Raw genomic sequence first — 21,522 nt, forward strand, 5'->3', positions numbered from 1 at the left:
TCTGAACCATGAAAAATAAGATGAAAGAACATCTTCTTTATATAGATAATGTCTTCTTTACATACATATGTCACATTCATACATTTCAGATGTTTTTAAGGCCAGTAAACTCATGTGAAATCAAGATTCAATCTGGTTACCTACTAGTCACTGTTCCTCCCCCAACCTTTTAAAATCCATATGAAGTAGTTTTCATAAAGTCTTTTTTAATATAACTTTTTCTTTATTCCACAAAACTTTCATAAAATGTTATAAAGTTAACTAGAGTACTGTATGAGAACTGAAATGTTAACTAGATAAATTCTCACAGCAAACTGACAAGCAGTAAAAGCCTGAATGTGAATTTTTGACCAGTATAGAAAACAAAAAACAAAAAACATGTTAAATATGACTTCCCTGCAAAAAATATAAAAGCAAAGATACTTAACTGGGGTCACTGTTGGCCATGAACTGCCTGTTATATGGTAGTCAACTATGAATCAGCTAACACTGTTGCTGCTGCAGTGATCACAACCATGGCGAAAGGTTTAAGCGTTGAATATGGCTCCAATAAAACGAGGTCACAAAACGATTGACATATTTTTTTTACTGTTATGATTAAAAATCTCATCAAAAATTCCGATTTAATTTCCTTTTTTGAACCACCATGTTGAACCGTTTTCTGTAACGTTGCCAATATTGCTCTCCCATAGTGAGAGGAGCTGAGGTGTGAAAGGAATAGCAATAAATGTGCAAGGCGGAGAGGCTAGGCTGAGTTTGTGTGTGTGTGTGTGTGTGTGTGTGTGTGTGTGTGTGTGTGTGTGCCTGCGTGCAGAAAGGTCTACAGAAGAGGGATAGAGGGACTGCTGTAAAGCCTGCCATTAGAGCAGCGTGGCTACTGCTTAATGGAGTAGGATGAACCTCTTCCGGTATGAATGTGTGTGTAAAGGGAAGTGTTCTGGTTTAGAAGTGTTAGAGTCCTCTGCTATAGTCTGTCATTGTTTCTTTGTTTCTGTGGTTCTGACTGTAATGTACAGCGGTAACACAGTAATACCAGGAGAATCCTACTCATCTGAAAAATGAAGATTACTTCAACAGATCATTAATTCTGGGCTTGTAGCTTCTATTAAAGCAGTGAAGGGAGAGAGATGGATGGCGCGTGAAAGGACCGTAATATGAAACCTAATTAGCACATATCAAATAATTGGGCTAGCATGGCTGATTTGAACTGGTATTACAATGACAAATAACGTTGTCCTTAATCATAGTCTTAACTGTATCACAACATTCCTTATTTGTATCCAGGTGAAACTGCCTTACTGTGTCTGCCTCTTGTATTTTGATCTGCTGACTATTACCAAGACAGTTCCATGAGATCAGTGCTCTTTGCTTTGTAAAGGTTTCCTGCCAATATTAGAAGCAAAATTACCCCTAAAAAATTCCTGCTCAAAAGTTTTTAAAAACATAAGTGTCTTCTGTAAACAAGAGTTGAGGGGAAAAAAATGAAATTACCTTGACTTTTAAACTGAGGAGATATATTGCACATCAATGGACTGCAATTATTTTAGCATTTTCTGAATGGCCTTGGATGGGTTCCAGCTTGGATAACTTTTAGGACCTGTTACTGATCCCCACACTTTCACAAGATTGTAACCATTTACTTGCACTGTCATGATTCTAATGCCTGCTTAGTCATTCATAGTTTCCATGTTCTTCAATTAATATGTGTTTTCCACCTTAAAAATGTACTTTTTTTATATCACATATCAAGTGGGAGTGACACAGGTTAATTCCTATGAAGATAACATGGTATACATGCAGCTTAGTCTGTCACATCTTAATATGGTTTAGTTTTTGAAGGTTTGAGGCTTATTATTGCAAGCCTCTTAAAATCATAAATAAAACAAATAAGTATCAGTTGCAATTAACAATGCATTATTGTATATGTGTATGTGTTGAGCTCATGAAACGTCAAGCCCTATGTTTGTCAAACATCTCAACCTCTTCAACTATGTTATGCTAAATGTCTGGGGAGATGGAAAATTAAAATTTTAAGATTTGTGCATGAACTTCTTCTGTAGGTCAGACATGGCCTTCTTCATGAACTGGAGCACCAAAAAGACTGGACAATTTATGTTTCATTTTTTCACAGCTCTAAAGGCCACTCATGTCAAGCTATGCCCCATGAAGCATCATATAAACCTCTGTCCCCTTATTTAACTTTTATTTTCATGCAAAAGCTTTTAATTTTCTGTGTTAAGGTAGTCAGGGACCATTTTTCATAGAAATTTCTCTAAATGACGACAATCAATATTTCATGAATAGGCAGTGAATATTATTGCAGAGAACTAAAATTAAGTATTGTCATGATATTACACAAAGATTCACATGCACACATACATGCGTGCACACACACACACACACACACACACACACAATACTGAAATTCTGACACTAGTATTGATACTCCTGAGTTTTTAGTGAAGGTAGCATAAAGGAACATCAACAATGATGCTCTGAATCGATAGACTGTGATACTGTGACATGATAACACCGTGACACACACACAAACACACACACACATGCATACACACAGATACTAATTTATTTTTACAAGTCATCTTTCTCTCCATTTAATTTGGGCACTTTAGAAACCAGCCCTTCCCTCCATTTCTGATTGAGCCATCAAATATCAAGTTGTCTAGAAATACAAAAGAGCTTTAACTTTTACTGCAGCCCTGAGAAGGAGAACTTCAGCTATAAATGTAAGGGTTACATCATGTTTTATTACAAAAACAGAATCAAGGTGACTTGTTTAATTTCTCATTTTATTGATTAAAAAAATAAGAAGAAAATCCAATATAGAGCACAGATTCTCAAACTTTTTTCCATTCCAAGCATCCCCAAATACTATAAAAGCATCTGGGTGAGCATTTTCAGATACAGAGGAACTCAAAACAGGTAGAGTCCAGTTTTTGTGCTAACTGCTAAATTAAAGTGTAAAGAGGTTCAACCTTCTTTCAGTTTTATTAGAAGCCCATGGGAGCCTCTCAAGGACACATGGTAGTTTCCAAACCCCAATTTTAGAAACACTGATTTAGCAAGTAGCCCAATTCCAAACAGTCTGAATTTAACACTGTATTTCAGGGTTGGGGTCGATTCATCTTCAATACCTTGATGGAGTAAAATAGATTTTACAAAAGATAGCAAACGGAAGAGCAAGACCAGTATTACAACGTGAGACAAATAAATTCTAGTTCAAGTAAAAAAATAAAAAAATAAATAAAACAAAACATAAACTATATTTTTTCTATGTTTGAAAAGTCACAGTTGAATTGACCCCAACCTTGCCTAAGCCATCAGTCTTTGTAAAAGTACATCGTTTCCAGGGAATTGAAAAAAAAAAGAAAAGAAGAAAAAAAAAGAAATTTGAATGACGTTTCCCAGCTCTTATACAATGTTGTTTGTAGGTCCCGAGGCTGTCTGTTTTGTAAAAACTTTTTACCTGTTGACTTTCTATGCTGTTGTTTCTGTATAAATGTTCTGTTGTTCAATGCATGTTGTAACTTTGGAGTTGTGACTGGATGTGACTCACACAAAGCCAGTACTTGTCATGTAAAAAAAAAAAAAAAAAAAAAAAAAAAAAGTGTCTCAATGTCCCAAGATATTTCTATTTCTTTTAGAAAGGCAACATTTCCCTTGGATGACTCAAAACGAAATAAATCTAATTAATTAACATTTTGATTATGCATTGCCGTCTTTCATTTAATTAGTAATTCAAGGGCTTTTGAGGTAAACCGAAATGTGTTTTGGCAAAAATGCAGAGTATTAACACTTTTTTTGTGAGAGGAAGAGTAGATTTAATAAATTCTGAGGGGGGCAAAAATCACATCTTTTCTAGTAGCTATCATAAAATGACTAAACTGACATATTACAGCATTATGTTGAGAAACTGGAGGCATGCAGCCATATTCATCAAGACTTAACAAGAAATAGCATCGATTTAGAGTCACAGATCAGATGCCAGTGACTGGTTCGTTATGATCAGACTGGCAGTCTCAATTATGAGAGGCACAGTGACTATGCAGACCATTATTTGTAATAATAATTGCAGACCTCTCTCTATATATGTGTGTGTCTGTGTGAATATGTGCTGCATTTGGGTGAAAGAAGAAGGGAGAAGGTCAGATGAAGAGGAAGCTGTTGGCCGTAGGGCAGGAGCAGGCCTCCAGCCTCCCCACACGTCTCCACACCCCCCTGCACCGAGGGTTTCCTACTGCCTGCCACTGGAGAGACTGTTTCCTAGGAATGAGGGAAGAATAAGTTAGAGATGCAGTTCAGTGAAATGTTTGTTTATGTGCAGCTCATCTTGTACAACGTTGCCATCTAGTGGTAGCCCTCGCTGTCATCACTCAACCAAAAGAGCTGTGACAGGAGCAGGTTCTTTTTAGTGCTTCATTCTGCAGGGATCTCGGCTGATTTTAATACCCCATAATTAATTTCTACTTCATACTACAGTCCAGTTTAAGTTTACTAACACTGTTTAGTAATAGAATCACATTAAATAATTTATCATTACTGCCTTGAGAGCGGTGTGGTGACAACCTGGTCAAGAATAGAATTAAATATTGCTTTCTGTTGCTTTCCAGTTTCAGGACATAGAAATGTATTGCTTGAATCAAAGTAATGTGTGCATCCACCATTTTGACTGCTGCTGGAAAAGGATTAAATTGCAACAAGCAAAGACAATCTGAACAGTCATGCACCAACACTTTTTATTGAGGTGATTTTTTTCTACCAAGTTGGTCTTGGTCATGTGTGTTTTAGACAGCATGCATAATCCTTTTAAATGACTTGTTGGGAAATAACAAGCACAAAGTCAGGCATGGGTTAATACAGCTATCTGCATCAGCATTCACGTGCTGAAATAATTGGCTCGAGGATAAGAGTTTGCCAACAACAGAAAACATGCAAAATGAATCAGAAACAATTAGAGACCGATAACAATATTTTCATAAGTCAGTTGTTGGGGAGAAAAATCAGAACCTATTTTCAAATCGGGTGGGCCTGTAGACAACAGTCCAGTGGGCAATGCAGTCCCCAGTCAATACTGAAGAGTTCTCAAGGTGAGGTCCAATGTCATAGCCTTCGGTAAACAAATTCAACAATTTTTGGGGAGATCAGCCTTCCCAAAGACATCAAATCATCCATGCGTCCAAAATAGATCATTCTCTCTGGTGCTCCATGCTAATTCCAAATATTTGATGCATACTTTGTAGCTCCAGCATCCACACAGAGGGAATTTGTGAATTCAGCTCTGGTGGCAAATTCTGCTTAGGAGCAGAATTTGCCACCGGAACAACATTAATATCCTTGCCTTCCTTGTAGTTTGGAGCCTGTGGAGAGCGCTTCCACTTCAAGAGAGGGAGGAAATGTCCTCATCATTATATTCGCTCAAGTTTCACCTCTCCAAAGCCCAAGAAATAAAAGGCATGGAATGCAAGGCAAGTTATTCCTCCCACAGTGTTACCAAGGCAACAAGCTGCAAGTAAACCCAGGGTTAGTGGGGACTTTTATGTTAAAGTTCAACTTCCATAATCTCTTGTCAATATTTTAATGTTTGTACATCATCATGAATACACATAACTTCCCAGTAAGTCAAAGTAACTCTATAAGTTGTCATTTTCATTGTGAGATACATCTTTAGCCAATATGTATGAGGTCTTTCATATCTTTTGGAGGTGTAGTTCATGTGGCATTGCATCATTTGGCTAATGTCTCCACAATATCAAAAATCTAATAACACTTCCAAAGATAAGACTAATAGGTATATAAAGAATTGTTTCTGATATAGTACATGGTGAAGAATGATGTGTGTCACCACTTCATCAGGTTCATCAAGCTGAACCTGATGAAGCTTTCACAGTTAAGTTTGTCATCTTTGACCTTGCACTATGTAAGAATAAAAATGGACTAAGTTCTATAACAAGGCTTTCAGTAGTTTAAGTGTGGCTCTTTACCTATTATTCTGATTTTGCTCTGCAATAAGTAACACCTTTGAAAGTACCACAGCAAAGCACGGGAGCCTTACCTCTTTTACTTTAAATGATGCACCTGTGACAAGAGAAGCCAGAGCAGAGTGGTGCTGTCCATGGGACTCTTTGAACATGTAGCAGTTCTCACTCCTGATTGTCTGAAAGATGTGCTATATTCTGATTTTGGATGGCTGCCATTTGAGTTTAAGGTAATATTATCAACTGACAGTGAGCACTTCCAGGATTTTGCTACATTGTGAATGGCTCCACAGAGACTGCGATCTGGTCTTTAAATCTGCCACACAAGGTGGCAAAGCCAGAGAAGCTTGTGCATGAGAAATCCACATATCTGCGGTGGCGATGGGGAAAATCTGCTGAAAGGACTGCACACTGGACTGTATGGGATTTTTCCCCTGACAACTTAAATATTTAAATATTGACACTGAATGGCTGCAGCGATAGTTGCCCCATAGTTTTAATGGTGTGCAAAAGAAACCTAACTTATGAGAAAGTATTGCCTTAAAATACACAATTACCCTTGGGGTATGAAGCTTCAGTGCCTGAGATTTGTCTTTAAATTAATGAATAATATAAAAGAACCCGGTTTCATTAGCCACTTAAATATGCCCATGTTGACTTCTACTCAGCATTTCTTCTCAACAATGTAAATTTAAGGAGCATATAGTAGTATTAAGAATGAATTGTGATTGTGTTTGTAATTTCCTGCGCACCACCCACGGAAGAGAAACAAGCTAAGTTTATGTAAACAAATATAAGAAGAATTTAAACTCATGAATAAAATTGCACTCTCTACAATATTTTATTACTCATTGCTCAGAGTAATTATGGAGCAGTAAAGGAGGTATGTGTCCTATCTTCAAGTGCTGAGGATAGCACAGCATGAGATGACTAATGGAATGGGGCCAAGGTGTTTGTAAGATGAGCAGGTGTAATTAAATTCATAGGGAATTATATCATTAATTGAGCTGGTTTCCACCCTGCAACTTCTAAGTATGATACAGCTACTTGAACTGGAAAATAATATCAAAGGTCTTTCAAATAATTCACACCACTTATAGTGACAATGAATTAGTTATGGCTGTAATTACACTAATATATTATTACTTTATATTTAGCTAATTATCTAATGCCAACTGTACTTAGGGTTAGTGTGAAACCCTTCTTATGAAAAGGAAGGTTTACTGTCTTGTGATTGGACTTTTTTTTTTCTTTCATGTCTGAGAATCACTGTTCAGGACATTAAAAATGACTGTATTCACTGTACAAGTGTTAGAGGCCATAGTGAATACAGTTTTTTGCTGTTGCACAAAACACAATCTCAAATGTATTACACCTTCTAATGACGGTGTTCTTGAAAATATTTGGAGAAAGAAACTTTTCCAGTCCACTGTAACTGCAAATACAGTGCTCTGAAATTTAGTATCTACAAACATTAAAAATCAGAACAGACACTTTAAAGTTTCAAGATGCAGTGTATGTGAGTGTTGGTGAGTATTTGATTCCAGTTAAACTCGCAGCCCTTTGAGCCACACTGAAATGACCTGTTAAGATTATGAGGCATGAGGTGATAATGTGTCCAGACTAGCATGTTTTTTTTTTACTTCTACTTCTCCCTCTCCTCTTTCCTCCATTCTCACCTGCCCTCCTCATCTTCCTCTCCATCTCCAGCACAGTGCTTTTGTCCAGCGGCGAGAGCAGGGGGCTGACACTCCACACACACATGGTGTCCCTCCCTCAGGTATTGCATCCACTGGGTGTGTGGGCCCACACTCCGCTGGCACCCTGTTGTCAGAGAGGTCAACTGGAACTGGACACAATACCTATTACACACACACACACACACACACACACACACACACACACAAACACATAAGATTACACAGACAAACACTAAGGTTTTAATACTTAAGAATATATGAGAGTCAAAAGGAATTTAAGGACACATTTCTGACTGTCTGGATGGATTACCCTGTAACGTCACCGCTGTCAGGGATGTCTCTCTTCTTTCTGGCGTTGCCATAGCCACCCGTGGTAATGAGAGCTGGCACTGAAGAAGAAGCATTCATCATAAGAACAGATCATATGACTATATGGTCAATATTGTGCAACACAGGGCCTCGTAAATTAGAAATTTCATTGTTAAAAGAAAAATTAGGCAATGATGGTCATAAAGAAGCATCAAGGTGGATTTTTCTCACCAAGCGATTTCCGACAGGGCTGTTGCTCGGACCGGTACTCAGCACAGCCAGCATTCTCTTCCACATGGGGACAGGGTTTGCCTCCATTGAGTGGCTCCTGCATGATTGTCCGCGTACGCCTGCGTATGGTAGCCCTGCATGGTTCAGCACAGCCCGACCACTCTGTCCACTCACTCACCACACAGGATACCGCTGACATAAGACAGAGACAGTACAAACAAAGACACCAGTGCTGAGGCAAAATCAAAGACAGCATCACAGAGTTGGCACATCATATAGGAATCTTGTTGAATGCATGTTTCCTTCAGACTAGTTTTCAAATCTTTATAAAGCACTTTTCAAGGTTACAAAGTGCTTAGCAGTGCTTAACATAACATGTAAATATATGAAAATAATAATAATAATAATAATAATAGAAAAAAGTAATAATAAAAAATATGAGTAAACATGTAAATGAAACATGCTAGTTTAAACAGATGTGTTTTTAAGAGTTTTTAAACTGAGTAACAGAGGCAGCAGATCTAATAGTGGGAGGCAGACAGTTGCAGAGGCACAGTGGCCTGAAGGAAAAGGGACTGACACCCCCTGTGGACCATTTAGTGTGTGGCAACACCAGTAAATCTTTGTTGGAGGACCTATGTTCTCTTGCAGGGACATAGGGGTGCAAGAGTTCATTGATGTAAGGAGGGGCCAAACTGTTAAGAGCTTTAAAAGTAATTGCCATAATTTTAAACCCATTCTAAATTTAATTGGTCGCCAATGGAGAAAAGCCAGAATGGCGAAAATATGATATGAATGGCTGCAGCATTGCGTTGCTGCAGGACTGAGTCACAAAGGCAAGTAAACAATGAGCTGCAGTAATTAAGCCTGGGTATAATTAAAAGCATGGATGACAAATTCTAAGGACAGTTTTGATAAAACAGATTTAATTTTCGCCACTGATCTGCGTTGGAAGAGACAAGTTTGAATCAATTTATTTACACGGATATCAAATTTTAATTGATAGTCCAAAATAACACCAAAGTTTCTGGCAGTGGATTTAATATAGTTAGCAAGCAGACCAATAAAATTGAAAGTGTATCCTGCTGGGTGAATCAGATCATTAGCCAGAATCTCAAATTTGTCATTACTGAGTTGGAGGAGGGGGGAAGTTGAGGCCTTCGTTTCTTTTATTGCACCCAAACAGTCACTACGGATGGACAGGTCACCAGGATTACTGGAGTTGATGGACAGGTGCAATTGTGTATCATCCATGTAGCAGTGATAGGACACACAAAAGTTATGAACAATACATCAAGGTGGAATTGTGTTAGGAAAATAAAATGGGACCAAGAGCAGAACCCTGTGGGACGCTCCAAGTTGGAGCTGATGCAGACTCACAGTCAACAATGGAGGCAGCACCTGACCTGTTTGATAAATAAGAAGTAAATGAGTCTAGGGCTTTACCAGTAGCATTAGCCCAGTGCCAAACCCTACCCACTAAGATGGTGTGGTCCATTGTATCAAAAGCAGCACTTAAATCAAGCAGCACTAGAATGGACTGATGGCCAAATTGTCCCAAATTGATATATGGCTTACAGAACCTTGATTCAAATTCATCAAACATGTTATTATTATCAGTTACTTCCTGCAATTTAAAGGAAGCATTGTTATAGGATTTTGGTGGTAAAGGGAAGTTTAGAGATTGGCTGATCATTTTCTGGGAGGAAAGGATCTAGGCCAGGTTTTTTCAAGAGAGTGAACACTGGCCTGTTTGAAAAAGTTAGGTACACTGCCAGAGGTAAGGGATTCATTAATTACACAAAGAAGACTGGGAACAAAAGACTCAATAAGCTCCTTAGGAAACCTAGAGGGAAGCATCCAGGGGGCTGAAGGATAAGTGTGTAAGGTAATATATCCAGTAACTTGCAGTGAAATTGGGGTGAACGGTGACAGGAGAGATGAACAGGTAACTGATGGGCTGTAAAGGGCCAAGGGGGTAATATTAGCTTTCATTCTATTAATCTTGTCTGTCATGAAGGCCATGGGTTAATTACAGAGCTCAACAGAGGGAGACAAGGCAGCAGACAGAGCTGGATTTACCAATTTATCAATAATATTAAATAGAAATTTAGGTTATGATTATTGGAAATTATCAATTTTCTAAAATGTGTAGCTTTCGCATATTTAATTGCTTTGTTGAAAGAAATTAATAACTTGTCATTTAAAGTAAATCAACATGGAGACGCAAAATTTTCCATCTCCATTCAGCCTTGTGACACCCCTCTTTCATTCATCCACAGTCTAGATCGAATGGACCTAGTTCTAAAGGGGGCAATGGAATTGAGTATAGAAGTGCTTGAATCTTTAAAACAAGCCATCATCAATGTTACCGCAGAGAAGCAGGGAGCATAACAAATCGATGTAGTTAGAGGAAAATTTTTAAGCTGACTGACTGTTTAAGATGCGACAATGGATACTACCTGACCAGGTGGGAGGCAACATATGGAAAGAAGACTCAAAGAGAAAATAACAGGTGTTAGCAGCAGCTTCTCTCACTGTTAGAGAGTGTGCAGAGAAGGCATGCGTAAAAACTGAATCAAGTATAAGCCCCTAATTATGAGTGGGTACTGACATGCTGGGTGAGGTGAAAAAAAAATCAGCAAACTGCTAAAATATTATTTGACTTAGGTGAACAATAGATAAGATTGATAAATATCTCAAAGCTACTTTGAATGTCCATGACAACAGGGCATCACAGCAAATGTAGCCCCCTCCCCATCCACCACATGAGTGTTTGTGAATTCAAAAAAATCTGTTCCTCATTTCAGACCACACTATAGTTATCACATTGAACCTGTGACTTGATAAGAGGACCATTTCATTATGGGCATACACCATGTAGGTGGGGGACTTTTAAACCCATCATGTCTCCTTTGGCACCTAAGAATGACCCATAATATTTTTTTCTTTTTTGGTTTATGTGAGTCTCTTTTCTGATCTCATCTCCTGGAGTCTGAGTACTTGAGTACTTATTTAATAAAAAAGGGAGGAAATCACTTTCCATCAAGGTCAGCCTCGAATTAAATCTCTCATTTAATACCCGACATTATAAAGCCATGAAAAACACTTCCTTTGATTAACCAAGTTTTCTTCTCTAAACTAGGTGAAGCCTACCTGGGCAGAAAATCTCATAATCATGACAGCAGTCCAAGGTGGAGACACAAGCCTGGTCGCAGTAGCAGGTGCCATAGGACCGGTCAGACCTCCAGCCTCTACTGATGCATGAAGAGTTTCGGCCGGTGCAACACAGCCCCAGTTCCCGACAGCCTGCCTCACATGGGCAGACGAGGCAGAGAAATAAACAGGAGCAAAGACAAAAGAAAGCAATGGGACTGTTCCCCCAACTTGATGTCATGATGACCTGCACAACCTCTGTGTCTTGGCAGTGCCGCCCCAGCACTCAGTGTGTGGTGCACTGAGTAATCCAGGTGTAATCCTTGTTTCAGCCCTGAGCAGAGCCAATTATTTTGTGAAAAGGTTAATTAAAAGTCTGTTGGATTTCTCCATTTGCTTCTATGATCTGTGGTCAGTTAGGTCAGTGGTAAAGTATGTGTCACTGCAACCCACTCAGGCCGAAGGCCCCTGAGTTATTCATGTGTCAACTCTGTGTCTCTTAAAGGGACCGTTTCACTGGAGGATCTAAGGGGAAGTTTTCATTTTACCAATAAGCAGTAGGCCAATAATCAGTCTTAAGTTATGATGTAAGATTACCCATTAAGCAAGGAAAAGCCCAAATTACTATTACTTAGAGAAAGTCCTTACTGACTTCTAGAGGATGTCTATTTTCAACCATTTATATCATACATACAACCCATACACCCTACTGAATGCAGTCATAAGGAGACCTTGCTGATCTTGTCCCAGGCATCATGTACGAAAACAAAAAACAAAACAAAACAATATTTTAATGCTCCATCTTTAATGCTGTGTAGTCTATCGCTCCCACATTCCACAAGAAGTCAGCTGCCTGGCCAACAGTGTTACCCTCCTGGTAGTTTGGTGACTTTCTGTCCTGTTCTGATGAATATGGTTTTATATGCAATGACAGTTCATCACTGAAAGCAAAGTGACAGTTCAATTGATGCCTGTTTTTGATCAGTAGTCTAGATGGGCCCATCGTAAGACCATAAGCCATTCACTCAGTTATCCAATTTGATTAATACTATTTTCACTTGGGTTTTATTTTAACCCAAAGCTTAAATTGATTGGCCATTAATGTATTTTATACCGCTCATACTCACTGTTTATGTCTGTAATGAAGCAACATTATACGTGTCAAAAGTAGAGGAGGAAAATAAAAGTGACAATATGTGTGATGGGTCCAGAGGCCCACCAACATTAATAGGAAGCATGAATAGCCTGTTTGCTTTATGCTGCCCGTCCTCTCCAGCTCTGTTGGTGGAAGCAGCCAGCTTCCAGGGCCATGTGTGCCTGAACATGTGAAAAGAGTGGATTATTGAAACTCCTAAGGCTGCGCTTATTCATGCAGAAAGAACAACAATGTGGACAGTGCAGCGGTGTACAGGCCCCTACTCAAAGTCAGACTCTCACTAATAATGTGTGTGTGTGTGTGTGTGTGTGTGTGTGTGTGTGTGTGTGTGTGTGTGTGTGTGTGTGTGTGTGTGTGTGTGTGTGTGTGGAGAAAGAGAAAACAAAGAAAGAGAGGGAGATGAAATTGTAGGCAGAGCAGAATATACTCATTGTACTAATACATAGTCAAACTTGAACATATGCAATAACTGTGGCAACATGTTTTACTGAAAAAGTGAGAGACAAAGAGACAGAGAGAGACAGATTGAGAGAGAGAGACAGACAGAGAGAGAGAGGGACAGACAGAGAGAGGATGATGGGCCAGTATTGACTGCAGGTGTTCCTTGTCCCCATATGTGGCCCTGCACTGTGGCCCCAATGTGTTCTCTAAGAGCTGTATAGCTTGTAGGGACGGGACCTCATCCATTTACTGCTCCAGTGAACCGCTAATCAGCACTAAACTCATACAACCACAGTGTAGAATGTGGTGAAATACATTTCCCACCCTGCCAAATCTATTTATAAGAACAACTTGCTGATCTTGTTAAAGTCATTGTGTTCAAAGAACCTATTCTATATTCCCACAGAACCTTAAAGCTCAGTCTGGAGTGTTTTCTAGTCCACCATGCCATCATGACCAGTGATGGAGAAGCTACCGTGAAAAGCATATTTTTGCAAGCTACCAATTACTTCATACTGGAAGAGGTTGAACTAAAGAAAAGCTACTCTCAGGAGAAAGTTTTGTCACCTAAAGCCACTTGGAAAAAGTACAAACTATTTTTTACATGATCAAATTGACAATGTAATACAAAATTAGAATAAAAAAATATCATACAAAATGAAGTCATAGGCCAGCAAAAACTGCTCAAGCAAGTTTATTGCAAAAAGTACCAACTTGTTCACTGAAACTTTCTGCTTGCAGGTCACACACCTGCCTTTTACTTTTACCTTTTACTCCTGTGGTTAGTCACAGACCAAGCATTTCTCATTTTGCTTGCTTGGTTCAAAAATATCTCTCTTTAATGTAAAAAAAAAAAAAAAAAAAAAAAAAAAAAGCCCAAAGTTGTTTGTAGTTTCAGTAATTAACTACACCAAAATGGCATAAATAAATAAATAAATAAAGGCTTGTTTAAGTGCTTGACTCACCATGCAAATGTGAATTTAGCTTAACTACTGCAAAACTGCCTGTCATTCATTTAACTACATGTAGTGACATTACGCCCCTACACTAATCATGACTCAAGAGCATAGAGGTTTTCAATCGAGTCAAACATAGAGTAGCTGATGAAACGTACAGTAGCTATATTTTGATTTAATGCTATAGGTTATGGTAGATTCTAATAAGCTCAGTACATTGAAGATAAGAACTACTCAGGGCTAACTGGCTGCCTACCATTACAATACATTGTAACTAGATATGCATCTTTTTTCTTTTTTCTTTTTTCTTTTTTTTTTCAAAGAATATCTGGCTGGGGAACTGGCTGGCACACAGTCAAGCACAACTGTGCCAAAGCCGCATTACGCCCACATCACTTGATCTGGATGCCAATATTTAGGTATTACCACTAGACTTAAGGCATCAACTCTGATATTATTGTTGTGGTTTCCAAATTTTGCTCAGCTGATATAAGGCGCAATTCTTGGCAGAATTAAAGCTGACCTGGCTCCATAGCCTTGACCTAATTCTGTAGTAAAGAGATGCAATACTTGTACTACGAATTTGCCATGGGTTTCCCAGTACTATTGCATATCCCATGGTGGGATATGATAGCCCAGCACCTTAAAAATCGAATTTCCACTATAATAAAATATGCAGTATCTCCCTTTTCTACTGAATGTGTGTACATTTGAATATGATTCACGTGCCAATGTGTTTCAGATTTCCTTGCCTGCTGGCGTATATTCAAGAGAAATCATTAGGAAGTTGATAGCAAACAAGGCTGGCAGTGTTCACGTAGAAAACAAGAACGTGATACACACAAATAGCCTTATTGAGACATAAACAACTATGCAGAGATTTACTGTTCACATATAGATAATCTTCTTATGTTTTCATTTAATATGTTAGGCTACTCACTGCTGCAGGGCAGGGGTACAACTGGGACAAAATCAATGACTTAAAATAGAGTGGTGTGTTGAATAGATACTCAAATCCACTCTACTGCTTCCTTATCCCTCTCTGACACTGGTCAGTGAGGCTGTGACAATGGTGTCTGATCCTTTGTTCTCATGCAACAATCAGATCACTTGCAACCACTTACAACCAGAGTCTCATCACCTACACTACCATAAGCCGATCATGCCAATACTTAGCTCTTTTTCCACATGCTGTGCCAGAGAAAGTTATTCATAGGTCTGTACATTATTGAAATAATGTGAACCAACAATGAAAATTGTCCAGGCCAAAGCACCAGTGTCAAGCCAGACTGTCAATCAGCTAGTTTTTCATCTGAGAAATGTGTGTGTGTATGAGTATCTTGTAGTATGTGCAGGTGTTTCATGTGTGTATAGGCCTGTGTGAGACCTTCACATGTATATGTGTGAGTAGGCAAAGTTTAAATTATGTCCTACAAGGCTTCTTATTCCTCAAGGATCTTTGTTCTCATACTCACTGTAAAGCTGTCTAACTGGCACATGTGAAAATGCAAAGCAATGATGAAATGCATACATTCACAGCTCACAACAAAAGTGTTTTTATTGGGAGCTCAAGGTATTTCCTATAATCCTGGAGCCTAGAGTTTAAATAAACCAAGGATGGAGGCTGGAGTCACAGAAGGAGGGAAACACCAGCTTGGCTGTCTGCACTCTCCACACAACCTCCACAGGGCAACAGGTGTGAATCCTGGTTATTCAAACGTTTCTTGCCATCAAAACTGTAACATTAGAACAACATGATTTTTCTAATGGACCTCCAGATGATGCTGCTGGATGTGATTTATTTCATCCTGCGCAATTCTCTGCGGATCGTCCTCCGTCCACGCACCAAGCCTGTAGAGGGGGAGCTGGTGCTGATCACAGGAGCAGGAGGTGGCCTGGGGCGTCTCTTTGCACAGGAATTCACCAAGCACGGGGCCGAGGTGGTGCTATGGGACATCAACAGCAGTTCCAATGAGCAGACAGCCAAGCTGGTGCGTGAGATGGGGGGGAAAGCACACACCTACACAGTGGACGTGACCAACCCGGAGGACGTGTACCGCAACGCAGACCTGGTACGAAGGGACCTGGGCCGGGACGTTACCATGCTGGTGAACAATGCTGGTGTGGTGGCTGGAGCGCGCATGTTAGACTGTCCTGATGCACTGATGGAGAGGACCATGAAGGTCAACTGCCACGCCCTCTTCTGGGTGAGAACTCACGGGTCAATATAGGGGTTAGAGTTAGTTGATGAGCAGTGTGTTTGCTGGAGGTTTACTCAAATAATCTTACTTAGACTGAAGCCTCTTTGTTAAACATCTTGCTGATAATCATCTTGTGGATGTGGATGCTGATCTAGAATCATTTTTTTCCTATCATCATAAGGGAAATGGTCAAACAGATCATCTCCATGTAATCAGATTAGTACAGCCAGTAACTAAACAGCTAAATAACACCAGCCAAAATATCAAAATCGTGACATGAAACTAGATATCAAAAGGGACTTTGGATGTCATATTATATTGAAATGGCAAGAGTGTTGTCTTTTTCTACTTTTAAAGGCTGCATTGTAATAAAAGGATACAATTTATTGAACTTATTAGACTGTTGTAGCTGTTCTATTTTGTCTCTACCTCTTTGTCCATAATATCCATATTACTAATAATTGTTATCAAACATTGTGTGTAAATGTCACCAATAGTCATCCCTGCAATATTATAGCCTGACAAAACTGATAGAGGAATTTGGTCCAAGACATTATAATATTCAAATTTGTCTGGATCACCAAGTATATTTTTCAATTACATGAATGAATGAATGAATTCATTAATTAATGACATTTTATAATTGTGTCATGCACACAACTGTAAGCCCATCTTGCATGGGCTTACAAGACACCATGCATTCAAACAAGCCAGGACCAGATTACAGTGTATACATTGTCAAACAACAGATATAAAGGAACAAAGAAACAAGTGAAACATCTGTCATCTTCAGATCATCATACCATAATAAATGAATTGATATATTTGATCCTGTGTGCCATAAATGCTGGTCAGTTTTTATTAAGTTGGCCTAAGTGTGAAACTAATAAAGCATCAGCAACACAGCATTGGTTGAAACTTAGAATGTCAAAATTAAGCCTTTGCATTGCAAAATGTATAAGAACCATCACGCCTTTCTGTATCGCCTACTATACAGAGCAGGTTATTGTGTACAGTGTGACACATGACACGTGTAAAATGTATGGCTTCTAACGGCTTTATCCCCTTAACAGAGCAACACCCTCCCACCGAGGGATGGGATTCCCTCGCCAATCCTCTTAATAGAAAACTATGCCTGTTTAACATAAGCTTCCTTCATATTGAGCAACACTTAAGAGGCATGAGTCATGTGAACGCCATTCAATTTACTGCCTCGTAACTTACTATATCGTAATGTGAGTTAATCATATCATAATATGTGTGTGGCAGACGGTGAAGGCCTTCCTCCCCCAGATGAAAGCGCAGAATCACGGACACATAGTGACCATCGCCAGCGTCCTGGGTCTCTTCAGCACAGCCTGTGTGGAGGTGAACCGGGGAGGGAGACACCAGGGAGCTCACAGTGTTATAAATATCACTGGAATATTAAGACAGCTTTATTGTTATGGTCTTTCTTACGCTTGTCTCATAAAATCCTGCAAATTATCTGAAGTGCTGAAGTCCTAAATTTGAACTTATGACACAAATAGCAAGCCCGAATTGCCCGTGTAATCACAACTGATATTTTATTTAATATTAAAAGACAAGCATGCTCTGATGGGTGTTTTTGTATCCGAACCAGGATTACTGCGCCAGTAAGTTTGCTGCAGTGGGCTTCCATGAGTCTATGGCCCATGAGCTGCTTGCTGAGGAGGTGGATGGAGTCAAGACTACTCTAGTGTGCCCCTATATTGTGGACACAGGCATGTTTGAAGGCTGCAAGATCCGGTGAGTCAGCAAACCTCACATGGGGGCAGGGAACATCACATTCAGAGGATTACCAAGAAAAACATTTCAAAACAATAATTTTTTTCTTGTTTAATTAACCCAAACCTATCTTTTTTTCTGCTGACAAATGTGTTATGTGTGGACTGACTGAAACCAAACCACAGATATATGAAGATAAATGCAAAATGTCCTCTCATCGTTTTCAATCTAACTTCCTCACTGATCCTCACATCAGATACTTCAACAGTGATAGCAAGATGACCTAGGATTAGCTTAACGATTGACAATCTGGCATCATCTGAACAGAAAATCAATTAGGATGTATCAGCAAGTTTCCAACTAAAAACAACACAGGAATGAACCACTTCTACTGCGTGGTTGCTCAAATGGATGAGACTTAAGCTTGGCACATCACATCAGCTTCTACATCACTCACAAGCTCTCTGTTTGGTGCAGACTTGCTCAATTTGTGCTTTGAGGTTTTTTTTTGTTTGTTTTTTTTTTCATTTTGTAAAGTTTTTATTAATGATATTCAACATGTCAGACATTACAGGGCTGTTGCACATGGGAAACTGAGTCTTGGCTCTGAATGCCTGGATCCAATAGATAAAAACACTTTTAACTGACAGGCTCTTTGTCTTGTGGTGCTGCTGATAGGGAGGAGGTGGAGCTGCTCTTGCCACCACTGGAACCCCAGTACTGTGTAGAGCAGGCCATGAATGCCATCCTGATAGACCAACCTTTAGTGTGCATCCCACGGCTCACTTACCTGCCTGTCATAAGCAGAGCGTGAGTACCACACAGTCCTTTGTATATATTTTATTTCCTTAGTGTATGTGTTTGTGTGGCAATGCAATCCACACCATATCTTGCTCAAGACCAGTGATCTCTGTTTAGTAAAGAATTGTTCAGAGAGTTGATGCTCTGTTATACCTGATCTCTTTCTGCAGACTGTTGCCATGGGAGTCCAACGTGGTGACTTACAGGTTCATGGGATCTGACAAGTGCATGTATCCCTTCATTGATACCATGAAGAATCGAGTGTCCAATGGCCCCTCTGTGACTGCATAGTCATACTAAAGTGCAGCTAATTCAGTGTGCTGACCCACTTGGGAATCAAAACCATCACACTAAAGCTGGATGTCATTCAAAAGGGTGTCTGCTGTATCAGAACATGGGAAAAGATTACAGTGACCAGAGGCTGCCCTCTGCTTGTGGGGGACTGCAGAAGGCTCGCCAGCTCAGGCCAGGATTCAGTCAAGAGATGAAGGTCAGAAGTCAAAGAAACACAAAGGTCAGAATGAAGGGACTTAACATTTGGGGATTGGCAGCTCAGCAGGGTGTGGTAGATGACTGCTCAGCCAAGTAGCCATCAGCACACAAAAAGTATTTCAGCCCTGAACAGACAATGTCTAAATCAAGTCCCTTTGAACTGTACTCATCATAAAAAACATAACATATCTTGACTAATGACTAATGACTTAATCCAGTGATGGAATCCTGGCCAAATTGGGGAAGAGTGGCTTTAACATAGACGTCTAGTTAATAATGTGCCATAATCTGTTTGTTCTATCCTGTTTCTGTAATACATTTACATAAAATAAAAACATGAAATGTTATCAAAGTGCTTGTTTTTCTGTTATGTGTCCACAACAAACCAAAGCTCATACTTACAATATAAGGCCACAATCATGCCGTGCAAAACCCGCAGCTCAGTGATTTCAATTTATTCATAAAATTACCGGGTCTGACAACTGTGACGGAGCCACATTATTCTCAGTGACAGCCCAGGTGACAACCGTGAAAGTCAACAACTTATTTAGGCGCAACAGCCATGCTAATTATCAAAGCTGTGTGAGCTCCATCTTGGCAGCTGCAGATTACTAGAATAAGGTGACTTTGCCTTCAAAATAAAAGTGTAAATGTTGTCACTCATAGAACAAAACTGTATTTAGCTGGAGAGAATAAAAATCACAACAAAATACTGAAATGAACTTGTATTGTACTGTACATTCTGTCTTAATTTTCACTTCCATACTTTAAAGGGATTTAATTTTAAAGTTAGAGTTACTATCTTTTAATCTTAGCCGCCCTGAATTGGTGCCTGCGTGCAAACTCAATCAGCTAGGCATATAAATGTCTAAATGCAAGAGAAATCCAAAATCTCCGCAGCAGAACGGATTTTAAGATACCGCTGTTTGTTCAAGACTTGAGGGGATTATCAAATAAATAAATAATTAAATAATTAAAACTAATAATTGCATTTTAGGCTGACACCAGGGGGTGTTAATGTCACTCAATTCTAAACCAGAGCTCCAAGGCTCCAATGTTTTATAACTGGAATGAAAGGTTAACATAATTAACAAACTGTTAGACAACAAAACCATGAAACATTTTGTGTCCTGAGGATCAGGATTGAAAATCACTGTTCTAAGTTATGGCAAAGTCCCTGCACCCAATGTCAAACCCTCACTTAAGCACTAAATTCTTACAGACAAAATAGAGCAGCAGTTATAAGTAACCTCGTTATTGTACCATGGTGGGCTGTGAGCTGCAGGTTTTTATTCTAACTAAAGCCTGACTGGGAGATTTCACTGATGAGCATACTGTGAACCAGAGAGGAGCAACTTACCAGTGAACTCGACTCGTGTAGTCTTTGACTGAGATGGAAACCTGGGCACTGTCAGCCCCTCATGGCACATGGTATGCCTGTGCCTGACTGAGAGGGAGCATCTGTCCTGAATGCACCCCTGACATAGTCATTTTTTATTTAAGGCTGCTCCACAATTGCTTCTGGCAACTGATGTTTGAACTTTGCTCTCCACTACAACAAAAAACACACTAACTAAATGGGACTGACTGACTGGCTAAAAGAGTGTGCAGTGAAGTCACCTTTTTAAGTTCATTCTGCTTAGGGGGCGCCCTGCTGGCTCACCAGATAAGAGCATGCACCACATACCAAGGCTGAGTCCTGATCACAGTGTCCTGGGTCCAAATCCGACCTCAGGCCCTTTGCTGCATGTCATCCCCTCTCTCTCTCTCTCTCTCTCTCCCCTGCCTTTCCTGTCTCTCTACTGTGACTGTCAAATGAAGCAGAAATGTCAAAAAAAGTTCATTCTGCTTGAGTACTCAGTGACATCAGCTGCTGTGGTGTTTGGTTTGCTTCAAATTGACCCTCCATGGCACAATTAGACACATCTGTACCTGGAACTGACCTGGTAGTTCACATTTATGAATCGGAAACACTCTGCCATAATGGTCTCACTCCACATCATGCAAGTCCTGTTGGCAGGCTTTATTAATTAGGCTATGTTCACACTGTGTTTTTCTCAGCTGCCACGGCCTTAATCCACCCCCACCAACAGAGCTGAATGGAGGCTGTTTTCACCACATGCTGTTTGTCCGTTTTTTTTATTGTTAGCAAAATATCTCTACAAGTTATTAACAGGTTTGCATGAAATCTGGTAGAAAGGTTGGTCATGGGGCAAGGAAGAACTGTTCAACTTTTCACACTGATAAGCCACAGTAGGGCATGGCAGTGGGTGTTGCTTCACATAAAAATGCAATAACTTCCGAATGGATTCAACATGCATGGATGCAACATCATGAAAC

General features: G+C 39.6%; 2 protein-coding genes across 2 annotated transcripts; one reads left to right on the forward strand and one right to left on the reverse strand.

Annotated features, from left to right (window-relative positions):
* Positions 1–4,123: 4,123 nt before the first annotated feature.
* LOC115359241 (somatomedin-B and thrombospondin type-1 domain-containing protein) lies at positions 4,124–11,870 on the reverse strand. The gene is made up of 6 exons (XM_030051604.1): positions 11,843–11,870; positions 11,390–11,542; positions 8,234–8,425; positions 8,004–8,082; positions 7,673–7,855; positions 4,124–4,281 (listed from the first exon to the last, which is right to left on the reverse strand). Exons 1-6 carry the CDS (start codon positions 11,868–11,870, stop codon positions 4,164–4,166), a joined length of 753 nt encoding a protein of 250 aa, XP_029907464.1. The 3' UTR covers positions 4,124–4,163.
* Positions 11,871–15,696: 3,826 nt separating this feature from the next.
* Positions 15,697–18,981, forward strand: rdh20 (retinol dehydrogenase 20). The gene is made up of 5 exons (XM_030051611.1): positions 15,697–16,149; positions 17,413–17,511; positions 17,765–17,910; positions 18,568–18,699; positions 18,861–18,981. The coding sequence occupies exons 1-5, from the start codon at positions 15,697–15,699 to the stop codon at positions 18,979–18,981; spliced, it is 951 nt and encodes a 316-aa protein (XP_029907471.1).
* Positions 18,982–21,522: the final 2,541 nt, after the last annotated feature.

Source organism: Myripristis murdjan, chromosome 5 (genome assembly GCF_902150065.1).
Source record: "Myripristis murdjan chromosome 5, fMyrMur1.1, whole genome shotgun sequence".
NCBI lineage: Eukaryota > Metazoa > Chordata > Actinopteri > Holocentriformes > Holocentridae > Myripristis > Myripristis murdjan.

What these genes read in the sequence shown, in the direction of transcription:
- LOC115359241 (XM_030051604.1), bottom strand. Translation starts at nt 11,870, where the DNA reads ATGAATAACTCAGGGGCCTTCGGCCTGA. An exon ending in CTCAGGGGCCTTCGGCCTGA is followed by an intron (nt 11,543 to 11,842) that starts GTGGGTTGCAGT and finishes CATGTGAGGCAG; the next exon opens with GCTGTCGGGAACTGGGGCTG. An exon ending in GCCCTGTCGGAAATCGCTTG is followed by an intron (nt 8,083 to 8,233) that starts GTGAGAAAAATC and finishes CTTCTTCTTCAG; the next exon opens with TGCCAGCTCTCATTACCACG.
- rdh20 (XM_030051611.1), top strand. Translation starts at nt 15,697, where the DNA reads ATGATTTTTCTAATGGACCTCCAGATGATGCTGCTGGATGTGATTTAT. An exon ending in TCAGCACAGCCTGTGTGGAG is followed by an intron (nt 17,512 to 17,764) that starts GTGAACCGGGGA and finishes TATCCGAACCAG; the next exon opens with GATTACTGCGCCAGTAAGTT. An exon ending in CTGCCTGTCATAAGCAGAGC is followed by an intron (nt 18,700 to 18,860) that starts GTGAGTACCACA and finishes CTCTTTCTGCAG; the next exon opens with ACTGTTGCCATGGGAGTCCA.